Here is a 12,595-nt window from a genome sequence, read left to right on the forward strand (position 1 = left end):
CACAACAAAACAGACTACTAGATCCTTAAAAGAGTGACCCAAAACCTGTTTAGAGTGGAAGGCAACAAGGATATCCCAACACATTCTGGTCAACACAACTATCTGCAGTTTGAAGAATACAAAAACAATGTAAACTCAAAAGAATAACAACAGACTTAGACAGCAGACATAGCTTTCAAGCACAACATACCCTTTCTAGTAGGGAGAGTGTCGCTTTGAGAGCCCCGTCTGGTCGTCCAAAGGGGAAACAGTACCTGTAGATACAAGTGTGAGTGGACATCGCATCTACACCATTTTCAAGAAAGATACTGTGGAATGCTTGATGTTTGAAAGGACGCCAATGCACAACATTTCACAAAAAAAAAACATTTATTGACTATAGCCTACTGCATTGTTTGATTAGACACTGACCGGCACAAATATGTAGGTCAAAACTGTGGGTGATCAAAATCAAATAATATTGTATTTGTCACATGCTTTATAAACAACAAGTGTGGACTAACATTGAAATGCTAGTCCTTAACAAAGTAGTGGTCAGAAGTGGGAGGCAAATGCCCATGACCACACATGTATTGCCTGCATGGCTCTCAGAACTCTGGTGATCTTGATTTGTTCTGTAATAATGGACTGGAAACAAGCAAATAGATGCTAACCTACAGGGTAATCTCTCTCCCAAATGGATATATCATATTTTTAGTGGATTTGAGGTGGTCCCTGTCAAACATGTCCCTTCGTGCGTGGTGAGGAATTACCAAACAACTCTTATAGCCCTTAATCAACTTCGCTGTGGTCCCCCTTAATCCTGAACTATATGCACCCCGATCCTGTCTGCTGCATATTAGCATAATCCCAACAATGTCTGGGCTATTGTTTACTGCCATTAGCCTATCGTTGAGGAGTGTTGCTATTGACCCCCGCTGCTTTCAACAGCCCCCTACCAACTTCTTGTCCCCATCTACCCTCTTTCCTCCTTGGGACCAGATGGAGGGCCCTTCACAGGCGTTGAACAAACCATCCTTCAAGGTCTGGATCTGTTTCCATGGCCCTGACAATAAGGCCATACAATGCAATAATGGTGAATGGCAGCTCACAGATAATAACAATAATAATAATTTGGTGGGTGCTGAAACATTTCCTATTTCAAGTGTGTATTGATACGGGAATTGATAATGTTTTAGTTTTTTTTGCATATCTCAACTCTCCTGAGACACCATCGGAGAATGGGGTCATGACTAGGGTCTGCCATTATCAACAGACCCTGGACCAATTAGGGTTAAGTGTCTTGCTCAAGGGCACATCAACAAATGTTGCACCTTGCCGGCTCTAGGATTTGAACTAGCGACCTTTCAGTTACTGGCCCAACGCTCTAACTGTTAGGCTTACTGTATATTGGACCAAAAATCCAATATACAGTATTTCACACTTGTTTAAATGTGTTGAAAGTTCTTATTATACTCAGTTACAAGTGCATTACTGACAAATATTATGACATACCATCGTGTGTAATCACGTCAATCGTAGAGGAAGTAGTACCTAAAATGGATGATCTGGTTGTCCAATAGACTCAGGAGACGGCCTCTTATGTCCTCAAACTGTTCTCTCTCTTCCTCAGTCACTGTGCCCATTCCATCCGGCCTAAAAAAAATACACATACAAATTCTTGATGATCATTTCATGAAAGGGGCAATCTGCAGTTCAAACAACAACAAAACACACCCCAACACTTTTTGGGGTGAATGGCTTAGGGATGGGGTTGGAGAAAACTAAACCATCTCAAATTCATAGACTGTGCAATAGATGGGGTTGGAGAAAACTAAACCATCTCAAATTCATAGACTGTGCTATGGATGGGGTTGGAGAAAACTAAACCATCTCAAATTCATAGACTGTGCAATAGATGGGGTTGGAGAAAACTAAACCATCTCAAATTCATAGACTGTGCTATGGATGGGGTTGGAGAAAACTAAACCATCTCAAATTCATAGACTGTGCTATGGATGGGGTTGGAGAAAACTAAACCATCTCAAATTCATAGACTGTGCTATGGATGGGGTTGGAGAAAACTAAACCATCTCAAATTCATAGACTGTGCTATGGATGCAAGGACTGAACATAAATTCAATCAAAATGATACTTTTAACCATGTTTTGAAGCTATACAGGGTCTGTTTCAATGCTATTGTTTACAAACAATAGCATAAAACAAGCTTATATTTTGGGGTTCTGATGAGGTTAGACAGTTGAACTAAGCTCATGAGGCATTTATAAGTAATATTCAAGAATCAATGGCTGTATATCATTCATTTTAAAGTCTGAAAATGGATGTAGCAATTGCAGATTGCCCTTTTAATGTTAGAAATGAACCCATTCCCTTCTTGCCTCTGTATGAATAGGCACTCTGGGGAAAGAGAAGAAAATGCAATCACTACCCAGACTGCTAACCTTGACTTCCAGGGCTATTTTCAGATGAACGAGATAGGCGCGCCCTCAAAACGACACTCACTTTCACCGGGAAGAGTGGGGGAGAGGTTGTCTGTGTTGTGCTTATAAAAGCCTATGCAGTGAGCTCCTGACCATGATGTATTAGCCTCTAGCAGGGGAGAATGACACGCATCTGCAACAATATTCGTGACTTGAAGTTTGAAATGAAAACTAAGTCGAAACGGAGAAACTGAACTGTGAATTGCATATGAAGAATTTACTAATTGTTTGTGTGTTTTTTTTGTTGTCTGTTTTTACTCCGCCAAGTGACTTCTAGAAAACAAAAACCTCTAAGATAATTCTAGAATAAATTAGTGTAAACCGTCCTATCAAAAATGTGCCTGGTTTTAGAGTAAAAAATGTATCTCACATTTGAAATGCACAAAGGTAATTGGCTGTAATAAATTACTTTGTAAAAAAAAAATCACAAGAAATGTAGTGACAATACAGTTGAAGACGGAAGTTTACAGGTTGGAGTCATTAAAACTCGTTTTTCAACCACTCCACAAATTTCTTGTTCACAAACTATAGTTTTGGTAAGTCAGTTAGGACATCTACTTTGTGCATGACACAAGTAATTTTTCCAACAATTGTTTACAAACAGATTATTTCACTTATAATTGACTGTATCACAATTCCAGTGGGTCAGAAGTTTACAAACACTAAATTGACTGTGCCTTTAAACAGCTTGGAAAATTCCAGAAAACGTTGTCATGGCTTTAGAAGCTTCTGACATCATTTGAGTCAATTGGAGGTGTACCTATGGATGTATTTCAAGGCCTACCTTCAAACTCAGTGCCTTTTTCCTTGACATCATTGAAAAATCTAAAGAAATCATTCTCTCTACTATTATTCTGATAGTTCACATTCTGAAAATAAAGTGGTGATCCTAACTGACCTAAAACAAGAAATTTTTACTAGGATTAAATGTCAGGAATTGTGAAAAACAGAGTTTAAATGTATTTGGCAAAGGTGTATGTAAACTTCTGACTTCAACTGTAGACGCTTGCAGTCCCCATCTCCCTATTAACTCTTTATTTGAATACATTGCTTACAAATAATCCTGCTCCATGACCACTACCCTTGTGTACCGTCCTCCTAAAGCTAATTAATCATTCCTGTCTGAACAACTCACCATTGCTGGCTCCCTCCATAAGCAGAAATGGTTCAGAAGCCCAACTCCTTACCCACACTAAGTCCTGTCAACAAAAAAAATCACCCCATCTGCTGTGAACTCCACTGGCTCTCTGTCTCCCACCGTGTTATGACAAGATCCTCCTTCTGACCAACAAAGCTCTTCACCACCTTGTCCCCCTTTACCTCTCTGACCTTCTTCATCTCTTCATCTACCAACCCATACGCTCACTCCGCTCCACCACAGCAGGCCACCTTGCCTTTCTCAGTTCCAAGCTCCAGCAACAGGGCCTTCTCCAGTTTTTTTTTCTCTCTCTCTCTCTCTCTCTCTCTCTCTCTCTCTCTCTCTCTCTCTCTCTCTCTCTCTCTCTCTCTCTCTCTCTCTCTCTCTCTCTCTCTCTCTCTCTCTCTCTCTCTCTCTCTCTCTCTCTCTCTCTCTCTCTCTCTCTCTCTCTCTCTCTCTCTCTCTCTCTCTCTCTCTCTCTCTCTCTCTCTCTCTCTCTCTCTCTCTCTCTCTCTCTCTCTCTCTCTCTCTCTCTCGTTGTTGTTTTAATATCTGTTTTTTTGTTTAGTTTCTACAATTGTAAAGTGACTCTGGGTCAATGAAAAGCACTATTTAAGTCCCATGTATTATTATTATGAACATAAGTCCTTCACTTCAACTCCTTTCCGCTTAATTACCAAAAGGCCCTGGTCTACAATGAAAAGCAGCCCTCTCTTCACAACCACACTTGTAAGGACAACTTGTAAACCCTGTTGTTCCCTAAATCTGTCAATTCATTAACCCCCCCGGCTGCAACCCCCTTTAACAAGCACCAGCTAATCGCAAAGGAACACAAAAAGGATAGCGCTAGGAGGGGTGGGTGAGTGTGCTCACTCATGTGATGGCAAAGGACATTTTCTTTCATGTCGAAGTAAAAAGAAGGCAGTGGATTTCTTGTTCAGTTCCTCCCTCACACTCCAGCCCAAATGTCCAGCTGAAGATATAAGGGTCATGTGTTGCAGCTTCCCCATCTTCAGCCTTTGGCCTGACACTGAGCCTCACACACTCGACCTTAGTCCCAGCCCAAGCCCATGGATCCTGAGAGCTGACCAGTTGCTGAAATTGAATTATACAAATATAATCACATTAACACAAGCAAAACACCAGATTGCAAGGTTGGTCAAAACCGACAGTTTTGTAGTATGGAGTCAGATAAGAAATAGACTCTCACTTCAGTTGTTCAGTCCTCTGATACATAACATCTCTATGTTGACATCCTTGTCACATTCAAAGTGTACCAGCATTCTAAGCCAGCGTTGTTTAACCAAAAATGGTTGGCAACAGGGTAAAATACCCTGATAGGCCATTCAAATATAAAGTATAGCCCCTGTGCTTGTAACTGGCTTTCCCATAATAGCTTTTCTCTGACTGCTATCAAATCCAATCAAACTTCCCGTCATGCTTGGCTGCACACGTCAGAGTTGGATGCAGTGCAACAGCTTGTCGAGGGCAGAGGCATTGTTGCTGCTAAATGAAGCGAGCGTGTTTGAGTGGAGGCTAAACGCTGACCCCCACTCACAAAGGGTTAACAGGCTCCAGGATGGGGCTGTAGGTTACTGTCAGGGTGTTTACAGTGGATATGGCTCATCTGTAAGTGTTGACTGTCATGTTCGAACACGCTCCAAACCTCAGGATCTCTGGGTTAATCACATCCGACGGAGTGGGCGTCATCTGACGGTGAGGTAGCGGCCATGCGTGGCAGGGCACTGTGTGTGTGTGTGTGTGTCTCCTCCCTTTAGCAGCGTGGGGAACAGGGATGGGTGACAGTTAGGAGACACGGGATGGGAGGCATGGGGGAGTCGGGGTTGCAGAAGTAAAAGCTCCTGTCACATTCTGAGCTCATGAGAGCCGGACATCTCTGAGAAGTGGGGGATAGGAAGTGACAGGTAAGAGAGGTGAGCAGGAGATGATGTGTCCACTGTCACTTTCCACACGGCTCATAACAGCTCACAGTGCTGCCCTTTGGCCCTCCTTGCCATGGACTCCTTTAGCCTTGCTCTACTCCCAAACACACCTGTCTCCATGAAGATGGAAGCCAAACCTGCACGAACCCATGGCGGTGGCAAAGCTCAACGAGTCAATCAAAACCAGTGATCCACAAAAGTTGTTTCAAAGTTAGCAAGGACAACTTTTTTTTCCAGAAATCACAAGCCACATTCACAACCATTGTACAAAGACTGATTGTTAGAGACTTACATTATCTGGTAGAAATTAACTTTTGTGCAACAGCCTCTAACCAATTAACTGAGAACCTAAAAATGACAGTTCTGATAAGGAAATATTACTCTCAAATCGACCAATTCATTGACAACTATTGGTCTCCAAGTGCATAGGCTAATCCCAAAATGCAGGGGTACGCGCACACACACACACACACACATCACAAAGAAAGGGCATGGGTTTTTGTACACAGTAGATCTGACAGATTTCATATAATGAATATATTTTTAAAATAAAGTACACATTCGCCCTTTGTTTAGAAACAGGACCAGCACTTTTGATAAGACAAGAAGATTGCTTAAGGCTGTTGCATAAAACTACCTCCATTCTCTCGGTCTGTGGCCTCATGCTACTCAATGCCTCCTCTCCATTCCGCACCCCCCCAGGCAACATCGAGAGTACTGAATAGGCATCAATTATTCAAATTAGGGCTCCAACTGACAAAAAGCCAGTTCCAGCAATCTCTCACGTTTATACGTGGTGATTATTTAGAGAGGCTAATCATTACTGTTCTAATTTGCTAAATTACTGAGCAAAGAGAGAAAGCACATATATTAGCATTTATCACAGGGGAAGTCAAGCAGGGGTTATTTGAGGTAAGTGGGTAACTATTAGCCGTAAGAGAACAGTAAGTAGGGAACAGAGTGGAGCTGTTAAGCCGACAAGTGGCCAAGGTATACTGCTCATATCGGACTACATACAATAAACTTAAAACTTGTGCCTTTGACAAAATTACCAATGGATACGTGTTAGTGTTAAACATCCTGAAAATAGGATTGTATTTGATTAGAACTATTTGTTGGATGTGAAACATTTTCTGGATGCAAAGACCTTAGATATTTAGTTAAATCTAAATGATAAAACTCAACCATATATGGTTTAAGAAATTGTGAGTAGAAATGAATCATGATCAACAACAAAAAAGAGAGAAAACAAGTAGGGAGAAAAGGGAACAATTATCATTACCTATTAAAAGCTGATGCAGAACCTATAATTATTTTCTAATCATATTATGCTCTGATGCAGAGTTGAAAGCTAAGTAGTAATTTGTGAGAGTCTCTGTACACATTCTCCCTCCTTCTCAAATAATTGAGAAAAGTGGCCAACATAGCCACTGCAAAGAAGAAGCCAAACAGGGTGGTTACTACTATATGGTACTGTCAAGTCCCTTTCAAGACTTGTCTTTACAATTCACTAAAGCCACCAGCTTTTATTTGACTTATTATTTTAGCCAGGACACAAATAAAATACTTGATTTCTGAGAGGAGAAATCCTGAAATAATAGGTATACACGCTTTTCTATATGTGCATGGCAGCCTATGCATGGGAAAAAAAGGTATTTTTCACATGCGCAGATATACAACAGGTGTAGATTTTACCGTGAAATGCTTACTTACTTACAAGCCCTTTCCCAACAACGCAAAGTCAAAACGTAAGAACATTTTCAAATAAAAATAGATAACAAAAATGAGACCATATACAAGGACACCCGGTACTGAGTCAAAGTTTACATACACTTAGGTTGGAATCATTAAAACTCGTTTTACAACCACTCCACAAATGTCTTGTTAACAAACTATAGTTTTGGTAAGTCAGTTAGGACATCTACTTTGTGCATGACACAAGTAATTTTTCCAACAATTGTTTACAGACAGATTATTTCACATATTCACTGTATCACAATTCTAGTGGGTCAGAGGTTTACACACACTAAATTGACTGTGCCTTTAAACAGCTTGGAAAATTCCAGAAAATTATGTAATGGCTTTAGAAGCTTCTGATAGGCTCATTTACATAATTTGAGTCAATTGGAGGTGTACCTGTGGATGTATTTCAAGGCCTACCTTCAAACTCAGTGCCTCTTTGCTTGACATCATTGGGAAATCTAAAGAAATCAACCAAGACCTCATAAAAAAATTGTAGACCTCCACAAGTCTGGTTCATCCTTGGGAGCAATTTCCAAACACCTGAAGGTACAACGTTCATTTGTACAAACAATAGTACGCAAGTATAAACACCATGGGACCATGCAGCCATCATACCGCCCAGGAAGGAGACACGTTCTGTCTCCTAGAGATGAACGTACTTTGGTGCGAAAAGTGCAAATCAACCCCAGAACAACAGCAAAGGACCTTGTGAAGATGCTGGAGAAAACAGGTACAAAAGTATCTATATCCACAATAAAACGAGTCCTATATCGACATAAAAGGCCGAAAGGCCGCTCAACAAGGAAGAAGCCACTGCTCCAAAACTGCCATAAAAAGCCAGACTACAGTTTGCAACTGCACATGGGGACAAAGATCACACTTTTTGAAGAAATGCGACCATCGTTATATAATGACCATCATTATGTTTGGAGGAGAAAGGAGGAGGCTTGCAAGCTAAAGAACACCATCCCAAAAGTGAATCACAGGGGTGGCAGCATCATGTTGTGGGGGTGCTTTGCTGCAGGAGGGACTGGTGCACTTCACAAAATAGATGGCATCATGAGGCTGGAAAATTATGTGGATATATTGAAGTAACATCTCAAGACATCAGTCAGGAAGTTAAAGCTTGGTCACAAATGGGTCTTCCCAATGGACATTGACCCAAAGCATACTTCCAAAGTTGTGGCAAAATGGCTTAAGGACAACAAAGTCAAGGTATTGCAGTGGCCATCACAAAGCCCTGACCTCAATCCAATAGAAAATTTGTGGGCAGAACTGAAAAAGCATGTACAAGCAAGGAGGCCTACAAATCTGACTCAGTTACACCAGCTTGGTCAGGAGGAATGGGCAAAAAATCCCCCAACTTATTGTGGGAAGCTTGTGGAAGACTACCCGAAACATTTGACCAAAGCTAAACAATTTAAAGGCAATACTACCAAATACTAATTGAGTGTATGTAAACTTCCGACCGACTGGGAATGTGATGAAAGAAATAAAAGCTGAAATAAATCATTCTCTCTACTATTATTCTGACATTTCACATTCTTAAAATAAAGTGGTGATCCTAACTGACCTAATACAGGGAATTGTTTCTAGGATGAAATGTCAGGAATTGTGAAAAACTGAGTTTACATGTATTTGGCTAAGGTGTATGTAAACGTCTGACTTCAACTGTAAGTGTGAAATGCCTTTGTTCGTCATTTATCTCGGTGGGAACCAAGTCTTCTCGGAAAGTTGTTGGCCTTCCGGCTGTATGGCTCTGATTGTCCGAAAGGGGTCTGCCTTTCCGGTCTTCTGTTGTTGTTCACTCTGGAAGATAACCAGCCGACGATTCCCATTTCGTTACAAAGGCTTTTTATGTACCAAAAGGGGTGTTCCGTCATGCTGACAAGCTCTCTGACCTCACTATTTACTGTGCAAAGGATACGATTAGAAGTGATCTCTTATGACTTCTAAAATCACATTCCTCTCTTAACAGACATACTTTCCTCATTTTTCATATTATAGGTACAACATATTGGATGGAAACTTGACATATAAAGGGGGTATTCTTTCCAAGTTACAGTATTTGGTCCATAGTTTTTAATAACATCACAAAATGAAAAACAATATGACATTAATTGTCTCCATCTTCCCACTGACCATTTCTCACATTCCCCATGTTAGAATTATTGTTCCATTAACCACTTTTGGACGTTAGAGTTTTGGGCGGCAAAATTGTCTGTGTCAAAGGCATTCCTTTAGTTGATACCAAAGGGTAAAGAGAGAGTTCTCTCCTGCTTAATTTACGACCGAGTGTGAACGGTCGACCATCCAGCAGCTCTCCCTCCCCTCTGTGGGAGAGAGAGAGGCCTGGTTACTGTTACCCTCCCACCAGTCTGATCTGACCCGTTCTGATCCTCACAGGACAGTCACCTACCAGACCAAGGCCCTTCTCCCCCGATTGCTCAGTTTGGCCATGCGGCCAGCTCTAGGGAGAGTCTTGGTGGTTCCAAACTTCTTCAATTTAAGAACGATGGAGGCCACTGTGTTCTTGGGGACCTTCAATTTTTTTGCTACCCTTCCCCAGATCTGTGCCTCGACACAATCCTGTCTCGGAGCTCTACGGATAATTCCTTCGACCTCATGGCTTGGTTTTAGTCATCTGTGAGACCACACAGGTGTGTGCCTATCCAAATCATGGTGGACTCCAATCAAGTTGTAGAAACATCTCAAGGATAAGCAATGGAAACAGGATGCACCTGAGCTCAATTTCAAATCTCATAGCAAAGGGTCTGAATATTTATGTAAATAAGGTTTTTACTGTATAAGAAAAATAAAATAATAATAATAATGTTTCCGCTTTGTCATTATGGGGTATAGTGTGTAGATTGATGAGATTTTTACATTTTTTAATCCATTTTAGAAAAAGGCTGTAACGTAACAAAATGAGGAAAAAGGGAATGGGTCTGAATACTTTCCAAATGCACTCTCTGTGTGTAGGGGCAATGAATGGAAGTGTGTGAACAACATTGAGTCTTTTCACAAGTTATTGATATTGTTTTCTTGACACTGACCATCTGAAGCTCCGGAGACAACATTTCAGTTAATCAAACAGTAAAAGCAAAAACCTGTAGCTGATGTAGTACAACAGTATACTACACTACACCACATTCACCTGTTGCCATGAATGTGGGAGGCGCAGAAAGCATAGCTGTAATGCAGGAGGGTGGGGTCGACCAGGACGTTGTTCCCAGAGTACTCCATCAGGTCCCGGAGGTAGCTGAGGTGGCGGTGGCAGCCCCTCACACCGTAGCGGGCGCAGTACTCATCCAGCACAAACACCTGACCTGGACTGAACCATCCCTGTGGACACAAACAGAAGACAGGCTAGAGAGGTCAGCTTTGAGTTATTGGGGAGCCTGCCACAGATGGTCTCTGACTGGAATCTGTTGAAAACAATTGATAGATAATTACGGCTTCTTTTTTGTGGGGCGGAGATTGGAATTCCGAACTACTTACACACATTTGAATATACTTGTAAAAGGATGGGAGCAGATAAGTAGGGGGGAAGAATAAAGGGATTCGACATGTGTAGGGCTGATGTGGGTATCGAACCATGATCCCCACCACAGCGGGGATGTACAGTGCATTCAGAAAGTATTCATACCCCTTCACTTTCACATTTTGTTACATTACAGCCTTATTCTAAAATGGATTAAATAGTTTTTTCCCCCCCTCAATCTATACACAATACCCCATAATGACAAAGCAAAAATAGTTTTTTTTAAGAAATGTTTGCTAATTTATACAAAATTTACATAAGTATTCAGACCCTTTACTCAGTACTGTGTTGAAGTACCTTCGGCAGAGATTACAGCCTGAAGTCTTCTGGAGTATGACGCTACAAGCTTGGCACACCTGTATACACCTATTCTTCTCTGCAGATCCTCTTAAGCTCCGTAAGGTTGGATGGGGAGTGTTGCAGCACAGCTATATATATATATATTTATATAGACAGGTGTGCCTTTCCAAATCATGTCCAATCAATTGATTTGACCACAGGTCAAAGGTCAAATTAAGTTGCAGAAACATCTCAAGGATGATCAGTGGAAACAGGATATAGCTGAGCTCAATTTCATGTCTCATAGCAAAGGGTTAGAATACTTATGTAAATAAGGTATGTCTGTTTTATTTGATTTTAAATGGAAACATTTCTAAAAACCTGTTTTCTCTTTGTCATTAAAGGGTATTGTGTATAGATTGCGGAGGATTTTTAAAATATTTTTTGTCCATTTTAGAATAAGGTTGTAATGTATCAAAATGTGGAAAAAGTCAAGGGAACCATAGAAGAGAGCATTCCAATTAGACCAGACTATGGGCCATAGTTATGCCTTTTACGCCAACATTCTATTGATTGGAAACTAGATGATTTGTATTTAATTGAACAATTCATTTATGTTAAAACCTAAAGTACACATTAATATTCAAAACTAGAGTACACATCTTCAAACAAAAAAATAAAGGCAATCTATGAGTTTAAAGCAGGAGCTATGACAGAAGCTCAATTATCGCTGTAAATAGTGCATACAGCTAAGATACAACCCTCTGCAATAAGCTGTTAAAGGAAAGATTCACCCATATTGAATGTTATATTGTTTTTGTGCATCTCTGAGAGATGTTATATTGATTCCCTGGGTCATTTCATGTTTTCATGTGTATCCGAACTATTGCTGTTCAAGCAGGCAGAAATTTGGCCGGCATAACGCATCATTGCGATAAAGCAGCTCTCAATACACTGGAAGTTAATAGGAAAACGACTTTTCGATTGCGAAATTGTCTAACATACATGTAGATTTCAATACTGATCATATTTTTGCGGTATTCCTACCTGAGAAATGTGTAATTTAACAGAAGGTCCACCACATTTCTCCTATTTGTCTGCCTGTTCAGTCCAGGGTGCATTGCATGGTGCCGTTGCATGGCCATTACGAATGTCAGACTCCACTCTGTGAGGCACATCGATCTGCAGGTTGAACATGGTGAGATTCCAGACTAAATTGATTGTGCAGTTTGTTCAGGCAATAATATAGCTAACTAGCTACTTCACATGCTGATATTGACTTTGGTATTATTGTGTGTACCTACTGTACATTTGCTAGCTAGCTACCTAGCCAGCCAGCCAGCCCAGAGACAATGGCAGTGGGTTTTGTAGTTGACTTGAGCAGCAACAGATTTTCACATGTTGCTACCAACCTTACCAACGACAAAATGAAACATTTGTTCACAAAAAATTGTGTTCTCACATATGA

General features: G+C 40.8%; 1 protein-coding gene across 3 annotated transcripts in view; it reads right to left on the reverse strand.

Annotated features, from left to right (window-relative positions):
* Positions 1-12,595, reverse strand: part of LOC112218214 (calcium-dependent secretion activator 2-like) — a 166,210-nt gene that overhangs the window by 64,473 nt on the left and 89,142 nt on the right. For all 3 annotated transcript variants that reach the window (XR_006079328.1, XM_042301225.1, XM_024378837.2), the window contains exons 11-13: positions 10,462-10,649; positions 1,534-1,635; positions 191-254 (exon numbers count right to left, since the gene is read on the reverse strand). Coding sequence is in view for 2 of the 3 variants with exons in the window: in XM_042301225.1 (XP_042157159.1) it covers positions 191-254; positions 1,534-1,635; positions 10,462-10,649 (354 nt within the window). In the remaining variant the exon portion in view is untranslated. The remainder of the gene's footprint in view (positions 1-190; positions 255-1,533; positions 1,636-10,461; positions 10,650-12,595) is intronic.

Source organism: Oncorhynchus tshawytscha, linkage group LG19, assembly GCF_018296145.1.
Source record: "Oncorhynchus tshawytscha isolate Ot180627B linkage group LG19, Otsh_v2.0, whole genome shotgun sequence".
Lineage (NCBI taxonomy): Eukaryota > Metazoa > Chordata > Actinopteri > Salmoniformes > Salmonidae > Oncorhynchus > Oncorhynchus tshawytscha.